General features: G+C 41.9%; 1 protein-coding gene across 1 annotated transcript in view; it reads right to left on the bottom strand.

Moving 5' to 3' along the window:
* Positions 1 to 24882, bottom strand: part of LOC143294724 (low-density lipoprotein receptor-like) — a 31327-nt gene that overhangs the window by 6046 nt on the left and 399 nt on the right. Inside the window, exons 1-15 of the mRNA XM_076606161.1 lie at positions 24745 to 24882; positions 24265 to 24372; positions 20094 to 20219; positions 18161 to 18271; positions 16147 to 16275; positions 15164 to 15409; positions 14132 to 14251; positions 12499 to 12642; positions 10662 to 10910; positions 6746 to 6923; positions 5057 to 5272; positions 4356 to 4474; positions 3015 to 3154; positions 2455 to 2599; positions 518 to 649 (exon numbers count right to left, since the gene is read on the bottom strand). The exon at positions 24745 to 24882 is cut by the window's right edge and continues 399 nt beyond it. Coding sequence (XP_076462276.1) covers positions 518 to 649; positions 2455 to 2599; positions 3015 to 3154; positions 4356 to 4474; positions 5057 to 5272; positions 6746 to 6923; positions 10662 to 10910; positions 12499 to 12642; positions 14132 to 14251; positions 15164 to 15409; positions 16147 to 16275; positions 18161 to 18271; positions 20094 to 20219; positions 24265 to 24372; positions 24745 to 24826 — 2245 coding nt within the window. The 5' untranslated portion in view covers positions 24827 to 24882. The remainder of the gene's footprint in view (positions 1 to 517; positions 650 to 2454; positions 2600 to 3014; positions 3155 to 4355; positions 4475 to 5056; positions 5273 to 6745; positions 6924 to 10661; positions 10911 to 12498; positions 12643 to 14131; positions 14252 to 15163; positions 15410 to 16146; positions 16276 to 18160; positions 18272 to 20093; positions 20220 to 24264; positions 24373 to 24744) is intronic.

The raw sequence follows: 24882 nt of genomic DNA, 5'->3' as shown, positions 1-24882 counted from the left end.
AATGACAGAGAAAAGCTTTTCTGCCGTGAAATGTTTCCTGATTCCATGAGAACAAATTTACAATGATAACTGTATTCCAGAAAAGTAAAAAAACCACATGTGACTAAAAACTTTCACCTTCTGTTTAGTAGTTCAGGGCATTGTTCTTAGCTACAACACTCATCCAACACAAAAACCTGACACTGGTCTGTTTTTTTTTTTTTTTTCTCTCTCTTTCTGTTGCTGTTGTTTGTTTTTCCAATTTATGACTGAACACATAAGTTGTGACACACACACACACGTGTCTGATGCACATGCACACAAACCACAACTTTAGCAAAATACATACTATAGAAGCTCATCAACTTTTTATAGAGATAAAATATACTTCTTTTTTTTTTCCTAATTTTTTTTTTTCCACATATAAATTTCCACATTAGTCTGCTTCATTTTCCATACAAAACCTCAACATATTCACACTGACAAAACACTGTCAAGATCAACACGCTTTTTGATGCTCCACATGATGTCTACATACCTTCCACACATTTCGTGCTGTCTTCTGGGTCCTGCATGTACCCGTTCTTGCACTCGCAGGAGTACGTCTGCTCCGAGTTGGGGAGACATAACTGCTCGCACCCTCCGTTGTTGTCTCCACACCGGTTCTCATCTGCAGACAGACAGTGACACATGACTCCGGTTCTCATCTGCATACAGACACATGACACCAGTTCTCATCTCCAGATGATGACACATGACACCGGTTCTTGTCTGCATACAGACAGACACATGACACCGGTTCTCATCTGCAGACGATGACATGTGACACGGGTTCTTGCAGACAGTGACACATCATAACACCTGTTCTCATCTGCAGACAGTGACACATGACAACGGCTCTCATCTGCGGACAGTGACACATGACAACGGTTCTTGTCTGAGGACAGTGACACATGACAACGGTTCTTGTCTGTGGACCTGAAAAACAACAACAACAACAAAAAACAAATAGACAAACAACAACCAACACTGGAAAAGAAAATTAAGCAAAAGTACAGTTACATTAATACACATAAATATTGTAAGTCTTGCCTCTGACGCTGACCACTATTTACCTGAGGGCTGAAAAATCACCAACAGGAACCAGAACACAAAAATAAGGATACATAATACACAAAACTTTATGTAACATGCTAACAAAACCAAACAAGGCCAGTGGGCAAACTCACATATCCTCAGCACAAAAAAACACAGGAACATAACCCAGTAAGGATGCTAAATTATCAAGTCCAGAAAAGGCAAAAAACTATTCAAATCTTTACAAACATGCAAAGGTGAATGAACCCACAAGGCAGCAAAAACAGAAAGGAAGGGATGACAGAAAGAAAATAATGACAAAGTCGGAAATAAACTTACAAAGAGGAAGATATTTCTGTTTCAGTATCTCAAGGAGGCATCGCTTCTTTGGACAAATCCATATACGCTACACCACATCCACTAGGCAGATGCCTGACCAGCAGCATAACCCAAGGCGCTTAGTCAGGCCCTGGGCGCATGCCTATATATTTGTCTACCCATCAGAGTGGATTTCTGCTACTGAAAATTGCCAGAGGACAACCCTTTTGTTGCCATGGGTTCTTTTTCAGTGTGCCAAGTAAACTGCACATCTGTTTATCGTCTCATCCGAACGACCAGACACTCAGTTTGATGTTTTGAGCCAAACTTGGGAGAAAAGGCAAAAGCAGGAATGGAACCCAGGCCTTCAGACACTGTATCAGATGAGTGTCTCAACCATTCTGCCACCTTCCTCCTTTGAGAACGAGCAGGACAGAAAAGAAATTTCTAGCATAGAACGTGTTTCTAGAAGGTGGGGGTGGATTCTGTTTATCAAATGAAAGAGCCTCCAGCATCCCCACAAGAGGTGCCATGTGGAAAGAGATCAGCTCATCAAAGTGGTTAAGAGTGTAGCAGGTCAAGGGCAGCCAACACAAACATGATAAGATAAGATAACTTTATTACCTCCAACTGGAGAAATTTGGTCAGGTGCATTATCACAACATAGACAAGTAAACAACATGGGGACCATAACTGTAAAAGTCAACAACAGCTTTTACGAATATTACGAAGACACAAATGTAAAAAATATCACATACATCGTTTCATACATACATCCACACACTGCAGGTAATAACTAGTATTCTTAATGTAAAAACAGAAAGAATTAAGAAACATTATTTGAATATAATCATAAACATAGCCTACTATACTGCACATTGATTATAATAGACAGATAAGATAGGAATAAAGATGAATTGCGGAAAACCACAACCAGATAATCAGCACACACCCGCACCCCCCACCCCCACCCGCGGATTACTTGATTAAACAAGAGTAATAAACATATGTTCTCAAATAAAAGCATTTCACATGAACAAGTCAGCACAGCAGTATTCCATGCAAAACGGGATGACTCACATGATGATGACTGCCGGTAGGAATGGAAGATGTGGATGTCCATTGGAGAGTCCAAGCCTTGGGCGATGGTTTCCACCTGTCCCTTCTGGAATTTATTGTAGCGACAGATGGACTCTGATGGCCAGTCACTCCAGTACAAGTAATCCTGTCAACATGAAAGAAAAGCGCTAGATTTGTTGTTGTTGTAATTTAATAATAAACTGTTATGAAAACACCATGTAATTCAACAAGAACGTAAACATTTTTGCTGAAGTAATGACACATGAGGACATTAGTCCCCTTTTTGCCAACCCCCTATCAAAGTTACCAAAAATCAAACAAAGAAACAAAAAAACAAACACCCCCCCCCCCCCCCAAAAAAAAACAACAACAACAAAACAACCAACAACACACATACATCCATGTAAACTAACAAATAAACATACTTTAGGAAAAAGAGCATATTAAAAGAAAGTAGTTTACTATCCCCCACTCCTACAAAAACTCACACACCCAACTCAAACACAGTGATGGTAAAGTAGTTCACTACCCCCCACCCCAATGAAAACTCACACACCCACCTCAAACACAGTGATGGCAAAGGAATGACCCAGGTGTTGGTGTCCACGCAGGATCTGACGCCGGTTGTTTCCATCCAGATCTGAACTGCTGATGACGTGGGTCTTGGCATCGATCCAGTACAGGCGATCATCCACATAGTCTGTGCAACAGCAGTGATGATGGGTAAGACAGGTAGGCCTAAACTGCGTACAGCGTGTAACTGTGAACGGTTTGCGTACTGCCCAACTTTGAAGCATTCTCAACACACATGTTTCACAATTACAAAGGGGAGGTTACCTACTTCCGGGAGGTTATCGGCCGTAGTTGCTTTCGTTTTCTCCGCATAGGCGGATAGTAGTTTGCACAGGACAGCAATGTCAGACCCCTGCCGGAGTCTGCACTAGTTGGGTCACGGTTAAGTATGTGTAATTAAATTCAACGTCTGTTTCAACCTCATTCTCGTACCTTAAAATGAATACCCATTTCCAAGAACCAGTCGAACATATCCTCCTTGAGAAACTGAAACTGATGAACAGGACCAGGGACCGTTTGAGCACACAGGTGTCCATACAGATATCAGTTTCAGTTTCTCAAGGTGTCACTGCATTTGGACAAATCCATACAAGCCACACCACATCTGCCAAGCAGATGCCTCACCAGCAGCATAACCCAACACGTGTAGTCAGGCTCTGAGTGCATGCATACATAAATGTGTACCTATCAGAGTGGATTTATTCTACCGAATTTTGCCAGAGGACAATACTTGTTACCATGTGTTCTTTTTCAATGTGCCAAGTGCATACTGCACACTGGACCTCAGTTTAATCGTTTAATCCGAATAATGAAGACGCTCAGTTCTATTTTCCAGTCTTCTTCTTCTTCTGTGTTCGTGGGCTGCAACTCCCACGTTCACTCGTATGTACATAAGTGGGCTTTTACGTGTATGACTGTTTTTACTCCACCATGTAGGCAGCCATACTCTGTTTTCGGGAGTGTGCATGCTGGGTATGTTCTCGTTTCCATAACCCACCGAACGCTGACATGGATTACAGGATCTTTAATATGCGTATTTGATCTTCTACTTGTGTATGCACACGAAGGGGGTTCAGGCACTAGCAGATCTGCACATATGTTTACCTGGCAGGTCGGAAAAATCTCCACCCTTTACCCACCAGGCACCGTTACCGAGATTCGAACCGGGACCCTCAGATTGAAAGTCCAACGCTTTAACCACTCGGCTATTGCGCCCGTCATTTTCCAGTCAAACTTGGGAGAACGGGCAAGAGCGGGACTGGAAGACAGACCCTCACAGACATTAACCATTCGACCACCTCCCTCCTTCCATGCAGGACGCTACGTACCGATGGTCAGACCGTTGGGCCACACAATGCGTTCACCGATGACGGTCTGGCGGTTCTTGCCATCCATTCCGCAGCTCTCAATCTTGGGTTCCACACCCCAGTCAGTCCAGAACATCAGTCTGCAACAAGGTATCGGCTGATGTGAGTGGGTGGGTGAGTGAGGGGGGTGCGGGGAGGGAGGGGGGAGATTTATCTTTTGAGACAGAATGAAAGAAAAGCATGGCTGATCAAATTACTGTTTGCACACACATACACCAAAGGAAGAAAATGGGGCACGTAAGGTATTTTTTTGTGTTTAAAATTCACTTTCCTGCTCTGTACAGTCAATTGATTTACATTTTGTGGTGTTCTGTTTATTTGTTAACCTTTTCACTTCTGAAACTTTTCGTGATTTTGCAAAATAATCAACAACCTCTAAAAAAAAAATACCCCCCCCCCCCCCCCCCCAAAAAAAAAAATCAAAAGTATGCAAATTGCATGTTTTCTTGAAGGAAAATGAATGGAGAATATAATCATCATGACTTCAATGCTGACAGTATTGAGATAACTCCCAATGAGGGGAAGATAACTCGGATTTTTGGAAAAACAAAAACAAAACCACACAAAGAATATTTGGAAAAAACAACAATGGGGAATTCATACAAAACAGTACAGAGAACTGACACAAAACACAACACAAACACAACACTACACACACCCACCCCTTGCCCGGGTGCACGACGATGGCGCGTGGCTCCTCCAGCCGGTCCTTCACCAGCACCCTGCGAAGAGCACCGTCAAGGGAGGCCACCTCGATGGTGTCCAGGCCGGTGTCCGTCCAGTATATGTTGCCGTGCACCCAGTCCACTGCCAGTCCATCAGGGGTGCTCACGTTCTCCCCCACCACCGTTGCCACCACGCCCGTGCTCAGGTCCACTCTGAAAGCACCATCCACGGACAGTAGCTATTAGAATAATGATGATAATGATAATAATAACGAAGATGCCAACCCCTGTCCAGTGTTTGTAGCAACAATCAGGAAATTTGGTAGGCACATTTTGAATTTGGTAGGAACACTCGAACTCCGGGCCACATCAGCAAACGTACATTTTATCTACAAGGCATACAGGGCATACTTCACAGCTTAATCCACCAGGCACAGATGCTGTTTGACCGAGACACAACTTGATTCAGCCACATTCTCTCTCCTTCGGGCTAACAATTAAGCTGATCGGTCTACTCAATACTGTTTCAATGTAAACACGCATGCAGTTAGCTGAGCATCATCATGTGAGACCAAAGTTAGTAGTGACTGCTCTGGCCTCGTGATCAAGCATCTGGATAATCATACGACAGGAAAGCATGTGACCAGGCTATGTAGTCGAAAATGAACTCAGAACAATTTCTAAGCTAGCGTAACATCAGCACAAACAGCGATCGAGCGTAACAAAATACGGCAAAATCATAACAGTTGGTATCTCTGTAATAATAATAATGTATGACAGTCAGACTACGACCATCAGAACAGCAGAAGAGGCCACTGCTGTCCCAACAATCTGGGCTAGATTTTTTTTTATCATAGTGGAGAATGCCTTGCCCAAGTTACATCCCCATTACTTTCTCAGCCGAGAGGGTTTTAGGACAGTTGAAGCTAGGATGGTTCCCAAAGGCTGCAGCACCAAAAGCCAGTGCAATCTTGCCTCCAAGTTTTCGAGTCACAGTCCTTCATATATATAATAATAATACAAGGATATATAACTTGTATGGCACAAAATCTCCACCTACGTCCACTCTAAAAGAACCATCCACTGACAGTAGTAATTATAACAATATATAGTACTTACACAGCACAAATTTTCCACACACGTCAACTCTGAAAGATTCGTCCATGGACAGTAGTAATGTCTTTCACCACCACAGGCAACTTTCATCCACAAGACAGCGGACTACCACAGGCCACTTCAGTCTATATCAAGGTGTCATGTTTACCGACTGTTTTTCACACTGTAACAAAACTTGACAGCTGCAGCCATTTTTCATGCACAATCGAAGAGAGAATAACATTCCCACAGTGTTGTTGTTGCCTCTGTCTTTGGACACTTTCAATCAAATCTCGACAGTAACTGTCGATAACATTTTTACCATGTAAGCACAATAGCACATCGATGTATGCATTAACACAACATCCATTTGAAACGTGATTAACGTAAACAGCTTGCACATTTTTCTAGCTTTTATAAACTAGCTTGTTCAATCCCAAAGCTATGCTAATATACACACACACACACACACACACATATTAGAATGGAGTGGGGGGGGGGGGATGTTTTAAACATGGCAAGAGATGACAAGTTCTGCTCATCTCTCTCAAGTTTTCCTTAAAAACTTTGCAAGTGAAGAAACAAACTGACTTCATGATTTGCTCCTTGGTGACGTCAGTCCAGAAGACGGTGTTCTTTTTGAAGTGGAAGTCTAGGGCGACGGCTCCTTCCACCTGCTTGTCGTCGATGAGCAGAGTGTACTTCTTGGTGTACAGGTTGTAGCGGCGGAGATCCTTCCGGTCAGCCAACAGCAGCTCCGGCTCACCCTCTGAAAAATGAGGAGTTTGCATTATACGCCCCGCTCGGTTTAACTCATTCTACCCCACAGCTACAAGCCTGCTGCAACTCCCCTGGACCAGTACTACATGAGACCACTGCAGAAAAAACAACAGAGTGATTCACTATAACGGTGAAAATCAATGGAGAATTGTTGATTTAATCAGTCAAACAAAACTGTGTTTTCATGCTGCCACAATCTGTAAATGGTTCAGTTTAGAATGTGAACGGTACCGAGCAAGAATAAACGAAACAAGAATAGTGTGTTGGTATGAGAATACTTGTACCTGGTCCACAGGGGAAGTAATCATGGTATGGTGCAGAAAGAGTTAAATATATTTACCATTTCAAACTGATGCAAACCAGGCCTATCCATCTGCTCCTCTTGGCCCAACATTTTGTGGCAACTCAAGAGGTAAGGTGTCTCGATACGAGTCTGCCATCTGCTGGCCAGTGAAATGACCTTTCTGGCTGGAGCTAATTTCTCATTCCAATGGCCACCATTTTTCAGATAAGTAACATTATCTTCTTGCTCTGTCTTTGCCAACCCTCTGAAAAGAAAGCTTGCTACAGCGCTTTCTTCTCCCCCTTGCATGGACTGACACTTTGCACAGGACAAGGAATCAGACCCCTTCCGGAGTCTGCACCAGTGGGTCACTGTGCAGTGTGTGTAATCAAAGAATGCTTTCCCTAGCACAGCTTTCTTTTCCACGAAAGACACATATCACTTAACAGGTCAGGTCAGGTCAGTTCAGTTCCTCAAGGAAGCATCACTACATTGGGACAAATCAATATGCTACATCACATCTGCATAGCAGATGCCTAACCAGCAGTGTCAAATCAAATTATGGTGTTTAGAGCCTTGCCGACCACTAGGGCAATCTCAAGGCTATCACCACATTAGCATCTACTTCAAGGGTAAAAACCAAACAATAAAACCTAATCACCAGCAGCGTAACCCAACACGCTTGGGCACTTATTTAAAACATGTAGCAGCAAATTACTTCATTATCTTAATGCAATTCTCTCCAGTTTTCTTTTCGTGAAAGACACATCTTATCTAACGCATGTAATGTCAACTACCCTACCATGCAAGCACCAACCCCCAACTGTGTACAAATTTCACACTTAAGTTGGGGGTAGACATTTAATGGGTTCTACACGAACACAGCTCCTCTGTATGAACAGGGAAATGCTTGAAGTAAAGAAAAATCATTTTCATACTCAACTTGGCAACTGACAACATGATTCAAACAAATTCCTCACTCCAACAAGCACAAACACAGCCAGGCTGGTCTTTCATAAACGATCTAAGCGGCAAGAAACATCCTCAATGCTGAGCTTACTTTGCACTGCTAAGAGCGCTCATGCAGCAGCATCAGCCCTGACCCCTCAATCATATCACAAACGCTGCAGGATCTGAACAGGATTTCTCACTTGTGCGTAGGGAGGGGAGAAAGGGGGGAGGGCGGGACTATGACGGAATGGCCCGCATGTTGCTGTGTATGCGGGACTTGAAATGAGCGGCTTGGGGGTAAAGCCACAGAAACGGTGCTGATGACGGGGCAGCAATTTTTTTTTTTTTTTTTTTTTTTTAAAAGAGGGGAAGGGGCACATGCAGGTATATCTTCATGCCTGTATTTCAAATTTACATGCTTGCAAGAAAATCGTTTATATTCTATGAGGACATCATAAAAGTCTGTCAAAGACAAGAACAAAAAAGGGAGTTACTGACTACTAAAGAAAAAAAAAAAAAAAAAAAAAGCTGGGAGTTAGAACAGTCAGCAAAACCAACCCAACAGACTTATCAGTATGATTCAAAGTCAATTATCCGCAGAATGCTTCTTTCAGCTGTTGCGGTTATTATTTGCAACACTTCTGATGTATTTTCCAATTCCAATAATGCACTGAAATGGGGATGGCGCTGGGCTGGGTGATGGAAGGAGGAAAAACACGTTAACCAGTTTATCTGCAGAATGTAGGCACTGACAAACATGAGAAGAAAAGTTTGATTCATCTTCAGCGTGTATGAATATCCTGGGACTGAACCCAGGAAACTCGGGTGAGAGTCCAGCGCTCTTACCACTCCATCACCTGCACACCTGTCACAAACCACAGATGATCCAACAGGCTAAAAAAAAAAAAAAAAAAAAAAAAAAAAAATCCGAAAAGCGTGAAGTCAACAAGCAAGAGCAGACACACTAGGAAGGATCCATCCAACCCCACTCAACCAGAGCTTTTTTCTTTTTGCTTGTTTTTTGGGGGGTGGGGAGGGGGGCTGCCCCATGATCTGCACCATTTCAGTGGCATTACGCCCATGCCACTCATTCCTACTCTCCCATATACAACAAAACCTGGGTGTGCCTGTCAAAGTCCCAACGCTGGCAGTCCGCAGGGAACCATCAATATCAGGTCGCCAGGAGGCCACAAACCAGAGCGGACTCAGCACTGCTGCTGAGTCACTTGGGTGTTCAAGTGTTCTGTGGTGCCTGTTCTGATTTGACGTACTTAGGATACCACTGACTGATGACAATAATGGCTTAGTTGAGGAACCAGACTTAGTGAGCATCCCTCCCAGAGTGGAGACAGCTACCATGTCCCTCAACCAACAGCCCCCCCCCCCCCCCCCCCCCGTGAATCTGCCGACACCGAAGCCACTGAGAGGACTCCCCCCAAGCATATGGAAGTGGTGGATGGGTATCGAAACTGAGGTCACCATGACAGCAAGGCATGAAAGGCCACAGAATTTTGGGACTTTTTGGGAGGTGGGTATCGAAACTGAGGTCACCATGACAGCAGGGCACGAAAGGACACAGAATTTTGGGACTTTTTGGGAGGTGGGTATCGAAACTGAGGTCACCATGACAGCAGGGCATGAAAGGCCACAGAATTTTGGGACTTTTTGGGAGGGGGGTATCGAAACTGAGGTCACCATGACAGCAAGGCACGAAAGGCCACAGAATTTTGGGACTTTTTGGGAGGTGGGTATCGAAACTGAGGTCACCATGACAGCAGGGCATGAAAGGCCACAGAATTTTGGGACTTTTTGGGAGGGGGGTATCGAAACTGAGGTCACCATGACAGCAAGGCACGAAAGGCCACAGAATTTTGGGACTTTTTGGGAGGGGGGTATCGAAACTGAGGTCACCATGACAGCAAGGCACGAAAGGCCACAGAATTTTGGGACTTTTTGGGAGGTGGGTATCGAAACTGAGGTCACCATGACAGCAGGGCATGAAAGGCCACAGAATTTTGGGACTTTTTGGGAGGGGGGTATCGAAACTGAGGTCACCATGACAGCAAGGCACGAAAGGCCACAGAATTTTGGGACTTTTTGGGAGGTGGGTATCGAAACTGAGGTCACCATGACAGCAAGGCACGAAAGGCCACAGAATTTTGGGACTTTTTGGGAGGTGGGTATCGAAACTGAGGTCACCATGACAGCAAGGCATGAAAGGCCACAGAATTTTGGGACTTTTTGGGAGGTGGGTATCGAAACTGAGGTCACCATGACAGCAGGGCACGAAAGGCCACAGAATTTTGGGACTTTTTGGGATGGGGGTATCGAAACTGAGGTCACCATGACAGCAGGGCATGAAAGGCCACAGAATTTTGGGACTTTTTGGGAGGGGGGTATCGAAACTGAGGTCACCATGACAGCAGGGCACGAAAGGCCACAGAATCTGGGACTTTTTTTTTTGTTTTTAATGTTGATGGAAGAAGCACTCACCCAGAGCTTTGCAAGTGTGGTGGTGCAGCAGCTCATAGCCCGGGAGGCACTCACACTTGAAGGAGCCCTTGGTGTTGAAGCAGGTCTGGGAGCAGGTGCCCGGCAAAAGGCACTCATTTATGTCCACGCACTCTGTCTTGGAGCCCGCTGCCAGCTCAAAACCGGAGTGGCAGGCACATATGGCGCCGTCCGGGGATCGGTAGCAGATGTGTTGGCAGCCGCCGTTGTTGACTTTGCAAGGGTTCTCCTCTGTGTGGGAATTTGTGGAACATAATGAAACAAACGTCATTGTTTCTCTTCTCCTTATTGCCTGGGTCTTCCTCTGTGGAGTTGTAAACATAATAAAATACACCTTTTTTTCATTGTCTCCAGGATCTTACTCTGAGTGACATTAGTGGAAGATAATGAAATGAACTTTTTTCTCTCTCGTTATTATCTCCAGCAGGATCTTCCTCTGTGAAATTGTGAACTTAATGAAATAAACATTTCTTTTTCTCATTTTCACCAGGATTTTGCTCTGAGAAATTGTTAACACAATAAAATGAACATTTTTTCCCCCTTGTTATTGCCACGATTTTTCCTCTGTGGAAATGTAAATACAATAAACTTTCCCCCTCTCATTATTGCCAGGATCTTTCTATGTGGAATAGTAAACATATTAAAGAAAACATTTTTTCCCTCATTATGGCCAGTATCTTCCTCTGCGCAAGTGTTAACATAACAAAATAAACACTTTTTTCTTGTCACTGCCAGGGTTTTCCTCTGTGAAATTGTAAAGAAAATAACCTTTTTTCTCATTGTCAACAGGATCTTCCTTTGCGGAATTGTGAACATAATTAAATAAACCTTTTTTTTCTCATCATGTCCAGTAGGATATTCCTCTGTGGAATTGTAAACATAATAAAATAAACTTTTTTTTTTGTTTATTGCCTGGACCTTCCTCTAAGCAATTGTAAACATAATAAAATAATCGTTTTTTTTTCTATTTATTGCCTGGACCTTCCTCTGTGAAATTGTATACATAACAGAATAAACTTTTTTTTTTTCATTATCAACAGGATCTTCCCATGTGGAAGAATAAACATAATAAAATAAACAATTTTGTTCTCATTACCACCAGAGTTTTCCTCTGGGAAGCTGTAAACATACAAAAGAAATGTTTTCTCCTCATAACATGTTAAATGCAAATTGTCTTGTGTTAACTGAAAAGAAAAGGATCTTCTTTTTTTGCAAGGGAAAAAACACAAAAAGCAAAAAGAGATGAACAGTGAAAAACTGGCACAATGTGATATAACTGTTCTGAAGACTAGCTACACCCCTCAACCCTGAAGAACAGTGTAATTCAGATCTTTTTTTTTTTTTAAAGCATATTCACTCATGGCATTTGTGATCAATTTCTCATGATGTTTGTGTATGTCATGACTGAATGACATTTATCTTCACTGGGTAAAGGAAATAGAACCATACAAGGCAATGGAGAGAAAGATTAATTCCTATCAGTTTGTCAATTCCCCCCCCCCCTGCATGCAAGAGAGACAGAGACACAAAGAGAAAGGTGGGAAAGAGACAGAGACAGAGAGAGAGATACAGACAGAGATAGAGAGAGAGTATAGGGTGGGGGGAAGGGTAGGGCAGGGGTATCAGAGAGACATGAACAGAGAGACAGAGAGAGAGAGAGAGGGAGAGAGAGACAGAGAGAGAGAGAGTATAGGGTGGGGTGAAGGGTAGGGCAGGGGGATCAGAGAGACACGAACAGAGAGACAGACAGGGAGAGAGAGAGACAGAGAGGGAGAGAGAGACACACACAGAGAGAGAGAAGAAAGAAAACAACACTCACCAGGACAAGGGTCATGGTTTTCTGTCCACTCATCTTCATAATTCCCACAGTCGTTCCACGAGTCGCACACCAGGTGGTAGGGAATGCACTTTGAGCCATCGCCATGGCAGTCAAAGGTGTTGTTGGAGCAGGTTGGATGTGTTGCTGTGGCAACAGAGATATCATCTATCACTGACAGTCTGCCATGTCCCACTACTGCCATAACAACAGCAGAGGAGGCAACTGCTGTCCCGAATATCTGGGCTAGAATTCTATTTGATTATAGTTGACTGTCTTGCCCAAGTTACATCCCCACTCTCTCAGCCAAGATAGCTTTAAGACAGTCGACGTTGGGATGGTCCCCAAAGGCCAACTAGCCCCAAGGCTGCAGCACTAAAAACCAATGCAATGTTGCCTCCTAGTTTGAGAGTGAAAGCCCTTCACAAAAGACTTATCTGTAAATTATGGATTCCCACTGCAGTTGGAGCAAGTACTGATCAATGTGCCAACAATATGGTGTCTGTGCATATTTGCTGAGCTCACACCAAATTTAATCCTAACATTACTATGTGATTTAAAGAATTCTGAAGGTGTACAAGATGTAATTCATGAGAACAGCTACTGAACTGAAATCCAGTTAGACTAAGACCTCAATGCTGCTGCAGCAATCGTAAGCTGCAGAACGTATATGAGACATTTTTTGTTCAACAACTTATATTAAATGTGTCATCAAATCCAACCTCGCTCATTTATGGTGCACACACTCACAAACACACACACAACACACCATGGGTACACACACACACACACACACATATTAACAACCAACAGGAATTGTAGATCTCTAGCGCCAAATCTACCACACTTAAAACATCATCTTGCTTCACAACAGTATGAAGTCTTGATACTGCAGTCTCTAAATATCATACCAGTCAAACTGCCCAATCTGATGAATTATTATTATCCCCCTGTATATTGCAGTCTATATCCTTCTGTTTGTATCCCTTTGTTCAACCCCAAATCACACACACATGACATGTCTAATATCACTCAAAGTGAAAAGATTAAAATTAAAGAAAGAACTACCAACAGCACATATACACACACATACATACTAACTACCACCAACAACAATACACAAATACACACAAACCACGACCATGAAAATAAAAACGTCTGTTCATGCAAACAGTGCTGAAAAGTTGCATTACTCTTTTTCTTTCTTTTTTTTTTTGTGTCACAACAGATTTCACTGTGTGAAATTTGGGCTGCTCTCCCCACAGAGAGAGCGCGTCCCTACACTGAGAGCACCACCCAATTTTTTTTGTATTTTTTCATGCCTGCAATTTTATTTGTTTTCCCATCAAAGCAGATTTTTCTACAGAATTTTGCCAGGAACAACTCTTTTGTGGCCACGAGTTCTTTCATGTGCGCTAAATGCATGCTGCACACGGGACCTCGGTTTATTGTCTCATCGAATGACCTAGCATTCAGACCACCACTGAAGGTCTAGTGGAGGAGGAGAAAACACTGGCAACCGTGGGACTCAAACCAGTGCACTCAGATTCTCTGACTTCCTAGGTAGGCAGACACGTTACCTCTAGGCCAACACTCAAAACAAGTTGAACAAACACCACGGGGCAGCCTCACTCACGGGGACAGTCTGCCTCGTCCGAGCCACTCATACAGTCCATCTGGCCATCACACTTGAGAGACTCGTGGACACAGTAGTTGTCTTCACACAGGAACTGGTCAGCTCTACAGGTGATGTTGCCTGTCAAGGGGACAACAAAACAACTTCAGTGCTAAAGTCTGAACACAAAACAAATGAAGTTAACACAAAACAACTTCAGTGCTAAAGTCTGAACACAAAACAAATGAAGTTAACACAAAACAGATCCAGTGCTAAAGTCTTAACACAAAACAAATGAAGTTAACACAAGTGCTTAAGTCTTAACACAAAACAAATTAAGTTAACACAAAACAGATTCTGTGTTAAAGTTTTAAAGCAAAACAGATTCAGTACTAGATTCTTAACACAAAAAACAGATTCAGTACAAAAACTGTAGTGAAATCTAATTTGAACAAAAAATCTGATTCAGTACTGAAGTTTGAACACAGAACAGATTCAGTACTACAGTTTTAACACAAAACATATTCAGTACTAAAGTTTTACCATAAAACTGATTTCAATAAAGTTTTAACACAAAACCGACTGAGTACTAATGTTCAACACAAAACCAACTATGTATGAAAGTTTTAACACAAAACTGATTTGCACTAAAGTTTCAACACAAAACCAATTCAGTACAAAACAGTAAAAACTACTCAGGCTCCGCAATAAAGCAAACACCTCATATGCCTCTCCCAAGAAGTAAAATACCACACATCCTTCTCCCCAATACATAAATACCCTAAAATCCCTCTCCCCAATACATACATACCCTAAAATCCCTCTCCCCAATACATAAATACCCTAAAATCTCTCTCCCAAATACATAAATACCCTAAAATCTCTCTCCCCAATACATAAATACCCTAAATCCCTCTCCCCTCAACTAAAATACCCTAAATCCCTCACCCCTCAACTAAAATACCCTAAATCCCTCTCCCTTAAACAAAGCCCTACATCCAACCCTCAAAAGACATGCAAACACACAAAAAACTCCCCTAAGCCGACACTTACAGTTCTTTTCGTCCGACTGATCCTCACAGTCAGCGTCCCCATCGCACTTCCAGGACATGTGGATACACATGCGGTCCAGGGTCTTGCACTGGAACTCAGACTTGCGACAGGTTTCCTCTCGGTCCTGACAGTTCGCTTCGTCACTCTTGTCGTTGCAGTCATTATCCCCGTCACACACCCACGTTTTTTGGATGCACTGCTTGTCAGAGCATTCAAACTCGTACTCCTCGCAGGCATAGTGAGATTCTGCCCACAAAAGTGACAAGTCTCTGTAAATCAGCAATCATTTGTGTATGAATACATTGTAACGGAGATTAGATTCCTAAATTTTGAAATTTACTGAAACAGATATGGGGGCTAGGGGCTACATAAGGCGCTGCGTTTGGTGGGGTTAACCCCCTTTTAAATTAAATGAATGTTTTTTTGTTTTTGTTTTTTGTTTAAAAGAATAGTGTTGAAAAAATACACCTCATTGTTGGGTCACAAGGAGAGAGTCCTGTTGGGGGGTTCAGTATGGGGTGTGGGGGCATAATGTGTGGAAAATAAACAAAATTCTAGCAACGACTCCTGTAGTGTATGTCCTGGCAGCCATGTTGACATGCTAACAGCTTTTCATTTTACAAAACGCACAACCCCCCCCGACCCCCCCCACTCCCATCCCACAGAGATATTGCTCCAAACATGCATCAAGGCAGTTGCCATTTGCAAGCAAGTAAGCGTACCCTAGTGATGGCTGGACTGTTGATAATGCAGTTAGTAGAATTACCCCTAAAGCATGAATATATCTGCACTCGGAAGTGACAGCCCAAACGCTTAATTCATGATCATATGATATCCTAGCACCATTTCAAAGAGCGGCAACTGACAGTAGCCTATGAATTTATTATGACATGTTACCACAATTTGAAAGAGCAGCAACTCACAGTAGCCCATTAATTCATTATTATATATACTACCACAATTTCACCCACAACACCAGTTACCTGGGCAGTCTTCTTCATCGCTGCCGTCACCACAGTCCTTGTTCCTGTCACACCTCCAGCGGGAGCTGATGCACTGCTGGTTGGTTTTGCACTGGAACTCCGTGTCAGGTTTACACGTCTTTTCACCACCTGTTCATCCGAAAGTATAATACAAACTGCAACCTGCTCCAAAAATATTTTGTGATGTTGTAATATATATCCTTATAGATCTCTCTCTCTCCCTCTCTTTCTCTCTCTATATATCGGGTGTTCCCAAAAAAGTGAACCGCATTTTGACAAGTATTTTCTCAGTGATAGAGAAACCGAATTCATTGAAAATTTTCACACAGTAACCTTTGGGTATCATCAACAAGTCTGCAAAATATCTAAAAGCCCGGAAGTAAATTATGCGAGTATTGTCAAAATTCAAAACAGCATGTAAAAAAATCCAGTATCAGAGCTGTGCAATGTGACCTTCATCATGTTCATGCCAGCTGCCAGGTGTTGGCATCTGTCAATCAGTGTCAGTCTAAAAATAGCCTGTGTGGGTGTCAAGTCCATTGATTTTTTTGTCGTCTGTATCCAAAATCAGTTCTGTCCAAAGTTTCAGTTTGGAAGGATCAACCATGCCTTTAAGAAAAGGTGATAAGTTTCAGGAAGAAGGAGACTGCATGTTCAGAGGAGAACAAGGACCGTGTTGAGGAACTAATTCAATCCCAGGAGGAGAACCCATGGACCCACAAATCTCTTCGAGAAGTTGCAAGCGATTTACAAGTGAGCAAGTCTTCTCTGCAAAGAATGTTGAAAGAACTGGAGGGACCAAAATGTTAGAGGGAAAATAAAAACTTGCTGCTGTAACTTGAATGACCGCTACTCAGCCACTGATGTGAAAAGGATCATTTTCACAGACGAGAAAGACTTTACGTTAGAGATAGCTAAAAGTTACCAAAACAATCCCGTTTATGGGAAATGGAAACGAGAAATTCAGCCATCTCACCTCTATCATGAGACTTCTAGATTTTCAAAAAAGATAATGGTTTCAGCTGGAGTATCCTGGAAAGGAAAAACAAAAATTCATTTTATTGACACTGATAGAGCCAAGGTTAATAGTGAAAGCTACATTCAGTTATTGGATGACAATCTTCTCCCAGATTGTATGCGTCTTTATCCTAGAAACAATTGCATCTTTCAGCAAGACAGGGCTCCTTCACACACAAGTAGGGTAATCCAGGCCCATCAGGAGGAGGCTACACCAGAATTCATCAAGAAGGATGAATGGCCTCCACAAAGTCCTGACTGTAACCCCATGGATTATGCCATATGGGACTCTCTGACAGAGAAAGTTTACCGGGGAGTGAGAGACAAATTGACCGAGCAGGCGTTAAAAGGACAGAATAATTATGTCATGGGAGGAGATATTGGTGGAAGAAATACCGAATAGCATTTCTGTTTCGAAGAAACGGCTTCGTATTGTCGTGGAGGAAGATGGAGGTCACATTGAGCATAAACTGAAATAAGTGAGTTTTCCTCTGATATCGGAGTTTCTGACAAGCTGTTTTGAATTTGACAATACTCGCATAATTTTGCAGACTTGTTTATGATACCCTAAGGTTACTGTGTGAAAATGTTCAATTAATTCGGCTTCTCTATCACTGAGAAGTGGTTCACTTTTTTTGGGACACCCCATATATATATATATATATTTACACCAGGTTTTCTTCTCAGCCAACCTTTGCATTCTGTTTATCATGGTTGTGGACAAAGCTTCATCTTTCAGTCTGAAGAAAAATGTATCTTTTTACCACAAGATCTGTAAATCTGCAGTCTCTTCACACTATTTTTTCAATAGAAAAATTTTTTTTTCCCTAGGTCTTTTAAGCTACAGTCCATTTTATCATTCTTTAACCAAAAGCTCTCTTAATCTAGACGACTACAGTCAGATTACTGTATCACTGCCAGAGCTTTGAATCTTTGTAAAATATATAATCTGGCAAAATACTTGATGAGACATTGAGAGTGGAGTCAACACACTTACAATTCTGTTCATCTTCTCCTTGCTCACAGTCTTCTTCCCCGTCACACACCCAAGACTGCTGTAAACACAGGCTCCCACACTGGAATTTGCCATCCTCACATGGCTTTGACTCTGAAACAAAAACAACTCAGACATGTTATAACTTTGACCTCTGAAAACAGAGTATGGCAGCCCAGCTGTCAGGGTAAAAAAAAAAAGAAAAAGAAAAAAGGAAAACACACACACACACAAACACACACACACATATATAAGTCCAATTTCAGTTTCAATGAGGTGTCAGAGCATGTGGACAGATCCAGATATATATCTAAATATCTATATCTATAGATATATATGCTACACCATATCTGCTTGAAAAAAGAAAAAGCACAAAGACCTAATCATATAGATGATTAAAAATGTGACAGCTGCAGCCCTAAAACACAAAAGAAGCAGTCAGTAAGCTACACACACACAAAAACACACCCCTTTTCATTAACATTTCTCATTCCAGCCAGATATATTTCTTAAAATAGTTTACTTTAAGTGCTTTTCCCACCATGCACTTTTTTTAAAACTTGTTTGATGTCCTGTGGATACCATGTATATTAACATGTAAGGAAAGAGTTGAAAAAAGAAAGAAAGAAAGAAAAGACACCAAAAACAGGGTATGGCAAAAGATAAGAGTGTGGAATGGTAGGGAGAGCGAGAGAGAGAGAGAGAGAGAGAGAGAGAGAGAAATATCACACAGTGGTATGGGGGAGAGAGAGAGAGAGAGAGAGCTTGGGAGTTCCATGCCAGCCAGATGATCGTTTCCTCTGGCATCAAGGTTGGCAGCCAGTCTACAGCATCGCTCTGTACCAGCCGTAAGTGAAAGCAGCCAGTGGCCACCCTTATTAAATGCAGTGCACACAGTCACTGGGTCACTACCCTTCACTTCACCTCTACATTACACGTCACACCATGAAACGATCCCATCAACACACTGCCGCAGCATAGAGGACGTCAACTACTGGAGTCCGGTGCAATACACGTCATGGGATGGAAACCCAGAGAGTGAACCACAACCAGCACAGTCACAACAACATGCACAGACAGCTGCTACGCAGAGGGTCTCCACACAGGCATTTTCTGCTGATGCTCCTCAACTGACAAAGCCCACACTTGAGGACTTTACGGATGTGTCTGGTATGCGGATGTCTTCTGAGCAGATGGCAACACAGAGAGAGAGAGAGAGAGAGAGAGAGAGAGAGAGAGAAATAGCACAGTGGCATGGGAGGGAGGGAGGGAGAGAGGGAGAGAGAGCACACGGTGGTATGGGGGGAGAGAGAGAGAGAGAGAGAGAGAGAAAGAAAGAAATAGCACAAAAACTGGCCTATTTGCCATATCCTTTTAACAACATGAAAACAATGACTTAAACATAATGAAAAAAAAAAGTATGACAATAAAACAATGCCAGAGCTATACACATATCATTATATGTATATATGTGGCCTTCTTCATTTGTGGGATGCAACTTCCAGGTTCACTTGTAAGTCATATATATGTACATGAGTCGGCTTTTATGTGTATTATCGTTTTTACTCCCCCGCACCCCCCCCCCATGCCTCCCCCTCCGCCCTCCCCCCTTCACCCCGATGTAGGCTGCCATATTCCGTTTTTGGGGGTGTGCATGCTGGGCATGTTCTTGTTTCCATAACCCACCAAACACTGACATGGAGTACAGGATCTTTAACGTGTGTATTTGATCTTCTGCTTGCGTATAGTCACGAATGGGGTTCAGGCACTAGCAGGTCTGTACATGTATATGTTGACCTGGGAGATCAAAAAAATCTCCACCCTTTACCCACCAGGCACCTTTACCAGGATTCAAACCCGGGACCCTCAGAATGATAGCCCAACGCTTTAACAACTCGCTTATTGTGCCCATTATACATGTGGTCAGTAAACTTACTGCAGTGTTTTGGATCTTCATCGGATTCATCTTTGCAGTCAGGATCTTTGTCACACGTCCATCGTTGAGGAACACAGGCACCGTCGGTCTCACACCTGAAGTCGGTTGTACCACAAGTTGTGGATGCTGGAAACAGTATTTCAAACTTTCATATAAAACGACACTAACAAAATGTTAGATCCACTTACCAATGATAAATGAGCACACACACACACACACACACACACACACACTCAAACAAGTTACAATGACTTTTTCTCTCCCTCGATTTCTTTTTCCCCTTCCATCTCCTGGTGTCACTTTTAATGAAATGACGTTAAACTGAAGAATGAATGAGCCAACACACACACACAGAAAAAAAGAACTAGAAATAATAACATTTTAATTTAAAAACAAAAAATAACTTTTAGCTAAGTCATCCTTAGTGTTTCCCTCCACAACACATGCCTCACATTCCTTAGTTAATTAAACAAACCTTCAGTCCGAACATCAGCATTTAAGTTCTTTCACACAAACGATCAGTATTAGTAAAATTAGTAAATTTATTTTCACAGCAGAGGAGGCAACTGCTGTTCCGACTATTTGGGCTAGAATTTGATTATAGTGGAGAGTGTCTTGCCCAAGTTAATCCCCACTCTCTCAGCCAAGAGGGTTTTAGGACAGTCGGCGTTGGGATGGTTCTCAAAGGCCAACTAGCCCACAAGGCTGCAGCACTAAGAGCCAGTGCAATTTTGCCTTCAAGTTTGAGTCATAGTCCTTCACAAAAGACTAAGCAGTAAATGGTTTCCCATTGACTGGAGAAACCACTGATAATACAGCTCTCACTTTGCTGTTGGCCCAAATGTAAACTTATATCAATCTGTGATATAAGCTGAGTGTTGGGCCAATGCACACTGTTCTAAAACCCTCTAGGCCAAGAGAGTGGGAATGAAAGCTGGGCAAGACACTCTCCACCACTGATGATAGAATAATCAGTTTCTAGCCCAGAGAGTCAGGATAGCAGATGACTCCTCTGCTGTTCTGGTGGTCATCGTCGGACACAAATATCATACATACTCACCAGTAAATCTTCACAGTATAATTTCCCTTAACTCTCTCCATACGAACGGCGAAAGAGACGACGTTAACAGCGTTTCACCCCAATTACCATCATCAAAATATTGCAAGCGGAAGGCTCTTATACTGAAGAGGTGAATGTTGACAAAGAATACCACAATTCTGACGACGAAAGCTAAAGGTTGGGTCATTCAGACACCCACTGGACATCCGAGGGGTCTGTGTAGAGGAGAAGAGAGGACTGGCCGTACTGAGTGAGTTAATCAATCATTTTAGGAATGTAAAAAACTGAAAGTATGTTTGCTTGGGACTTTGGTGAGTGATTAACTGAGATCTATTACTGTGCACTGTCAGTGTTTCAGCATTTTTTTCTTTTCTTTCTCTCTGAGTCTCTCTCTCCTTCTCTCTGTCTTTTAATTTTAAGAATGAATATATCTAAAAGTGGTTCTTTGTTCTATATTATGCAGAAACGCAAGTGAAAATAGGGCTTGAAGAATGAAGCAGAACGACCAAGTGCTAAAATTTACAGAATTTGACATTAATCACATCATGCACAAAGTTAACACAGCAGACTAAAAAAAAGGGAGATTTATCAATGACAAAATGTAATATAACTGTGTGTTGTATGATTGCTCTCCCTCTTCCTTATCTCATACGCTGCAACTTTCCACACAGTGACACCGACAGATATATATGTGGAATTCATACAAATAATTGAAATGAAACAAAATACCATTTTTAACATCTGGCTGAATTCTGACTGAACAAAAAAAATCATGGTATCTCAGAAACAAAGATAATGAAATAAAAAAATAATTTACAGTTTAAAAAACAACTAAGAGTACAGCCCTTTTTATCAAGTGTTGCATCAACTTGATGCTGTTTTCTGAAAGAAAAACTTGGTACAGGTGTGAAGCTGTCAAAAAAGGCAGCAGAGTCCTAGATTGTTAATTTTTTCCCCTTCTCACTCAGTCATTGTAATCAGCAGTTGGTCTGGATAATAATTTTTTTCTGATATTGAGCTGACCTGCAGTGTGAAAATGGTTTTCAGAAATACTGTTAATAGAACAGAATAGAATGGAATGGAATAGAATAGAATAGTCTTTATAACCAAGTGTACCAGGGTCACAAGGAATATTGGGAGGAGGGAGGGGTGGAGGGGGGAGGGGGGTGGGGGTGGGGGTTAGTACATAAAAAGGTACAAACATAAATCGAAAATCATACACAAACACAAATACTGTAGAATTTAGGATACATACATGTGCATATCAATACAAGAACTTGTGCAGACTCACACATGCACGCACACAAACACACATTTGAACAGAGCCTCTTATTACATATGGATGGGGCTGATGGCTAGATCTTCAGGTAAATGTTTGTGTTACTACAGTGTGTGAGACCTGTTTTTCTCGCTGCACAACACAAGGTGGGTCATTGGGACCACAAGGAGAGGGAACCGCTACATTAATAGTTGGATAAGTGCATGCACATTTTCTTTTTTTTGTGTGTGTGTATACATGTGCATGTGTAAAAACTGACCTTACACTGCAAGCACATTTTATAGTTGTGTGCGTGTCATGTGTGTGTGTGTGTGTGTGTGTGTGAGTGTGTGTGTGTATAATGTACATACATGCACACATGTAAGGTTGTGTGTCTGTGTGTGTGTCATGTGCATGTGTATGCGTGTGACTGTCAAGAAGAGAGAGACTGCACATGATGAAAGATTTTCCTTTGAAAGTAGCAGCAGTGACAATTTCATTAAAAAAAAAAGAAAACAAGAAAACCAAAACAGTAAGAATTCATTTACTGATTTATTCTATGTATTTATTTAAAATATATACATTAAATTTGATTAATCTGAAGCATTCATTGGTTTGCACTGTACACATACCTAAAATATTTTATGTGACGTTTTCCAGTGTCCTGACACTAAATTCAAAGGTAATTTATACAAATTTGATGTAAGCGTATATAATGACTATGTAATACAAATGTGTGTGTGTGTGTGTGCATTCACATATGTGTGCGTGTATATAGTTTTCTGATAAATAAAAACTTTTAATCATACAGAATACTTTCATCTTAAAAGAAATCCATGCACAGTGCAGATGACAAAGATGCTGTCAACAAATACTCAGTCTGCCTGGAAAGTCTTTTTCACAATGCAAATAACCTAACATTTTGTAATATATATTTTTGTTGTACTTCTGCTTATGGTTTCTGACCATTTGACCAAAGATTTTGACTATTTTGCTTTGTGACACTAATTTTGATTGGTAATTGATTGGTGTCATCTGTAAGTACTTTGTTTAATTCAATTTTGTCATTATGGGTTTAAAAGTAAATGGAAGCTGTGATCAAAACAAGGTCAAGTAGACCAAGTCTAAATATACTTCCTTGTGGAATTCCATGAATCAAATTGCCGAATCTGATCAAGTGAAAGTGAAACTCTAGTAAACAACACACTTCAGAAATTCAAGGTTCTCTTGCTTACTTCTCTTGCTGCAAACAGTTCCTCAAGACCAAAATTTTAGTGTGCCATGATAAAAACCACCATGTAATTTTAATATTATCGAAATGTGTGGATACTATTTGGTGCGAATGACATGTGAACGGTTGAGACAGGGAATGTAAAAGTTCTTCAGATTGGTCAATGAGCCATGCAATGTGCAAAACAACACATCCAGGTCACTTTCCTGATCGCTGCATTCTGATTGGGCTAAAAAGCGGCTACACGACCTCTCCTGACGCTACATGGCCAATGGGACAGAATTTCACTGACACATCACAGGAATTCATGACCCAACCGGGCCGTGTCAGACCTGTCCACATGTTTTCCCTTCTATAGAAACACACGTACCACACGGGCTTGATACCAGTACAAAACCAACACCAACCGTATTCTAGTTAATACTATCACCCGTTCTTGTCAGTTATTTATTTTGTCTGACGAGCCTCTGAACAGATTTTCGCCATGGGTCAAAACGTTCCGTCAAGATTTCAGTGACATGCTGTGCTCCTTTTCCTTTGCTTGGTCTGATTGTGGGTTACTTGTTGCATCAAACAGAGCTACTGTACTAGCACGTAGAAATATAATGTCTTGCAAACTTACTGCAGTTCGCTTCGTCCGATTTATCGTGGCAGTCGTCTTCACCGTCGCACAGCCAAGCAATGGAGACGCACCTGCCGTTTGCACACTGAAAGTGTGTGCTTGGGCAACCTGCACACAAAAACGTCGGAGAGAGAAGTGTAAATTTCAGGGAACAGTTTTCGGTAATAAATATAATCGTTATGCGACTATTTTGGTGACAGTTTAACTGGTTACATGGTATATCAGCGTATGAAACACGTTCAAAGTGGGGTTTCCAGCATGCTCAACACATGTGTACGTGGGGTTGTTGGGTCAAAACAGAACTTTACTATGGCAAAAGCTGTTTCCGATCTTAGGCTACATGCGGGACAAATAGAAAAGCAGGCATACACAAAATAATATACACTTTATTACTTTTAATCCCGTTCTTGATATGTTTGTTTATCGCACACAGGCTTGGGTGGTTTAAAAACAAATAAAAAGAAAAGAAAAGAAACTCACTGCTCGCAATCGTCGTTCTGGACAAAACCATACATCCCAAGAACATCATAATTAACTGGTGATTCCATCCCAGCTTCCACATCCTCGTGCCCACGTGCCGTACACCTGACCACTATAAAAATGTTTTAAAAAAAATAC

The sequence above is a fragment of the Babylonia areolata genome, chromosome 20 (assembly GCF_041734735.1).
Source record: "Babylonia areolata isolate BAREFJ2019XMU chromosome 20, ASM4173473v1, whole genome shotgun sequence".
Classification (NCBI taxonomy): Eukaryota; Metazoa; Mollusca; class Gastropoda; order Neogastropoda; family Buccinidae; genus Babylonia; species Babylonia areolata.
Note: the sequence above shows the minus strand (reverse complement) of the source record. Positions and strands in the feature narration are given on the sequence as shown.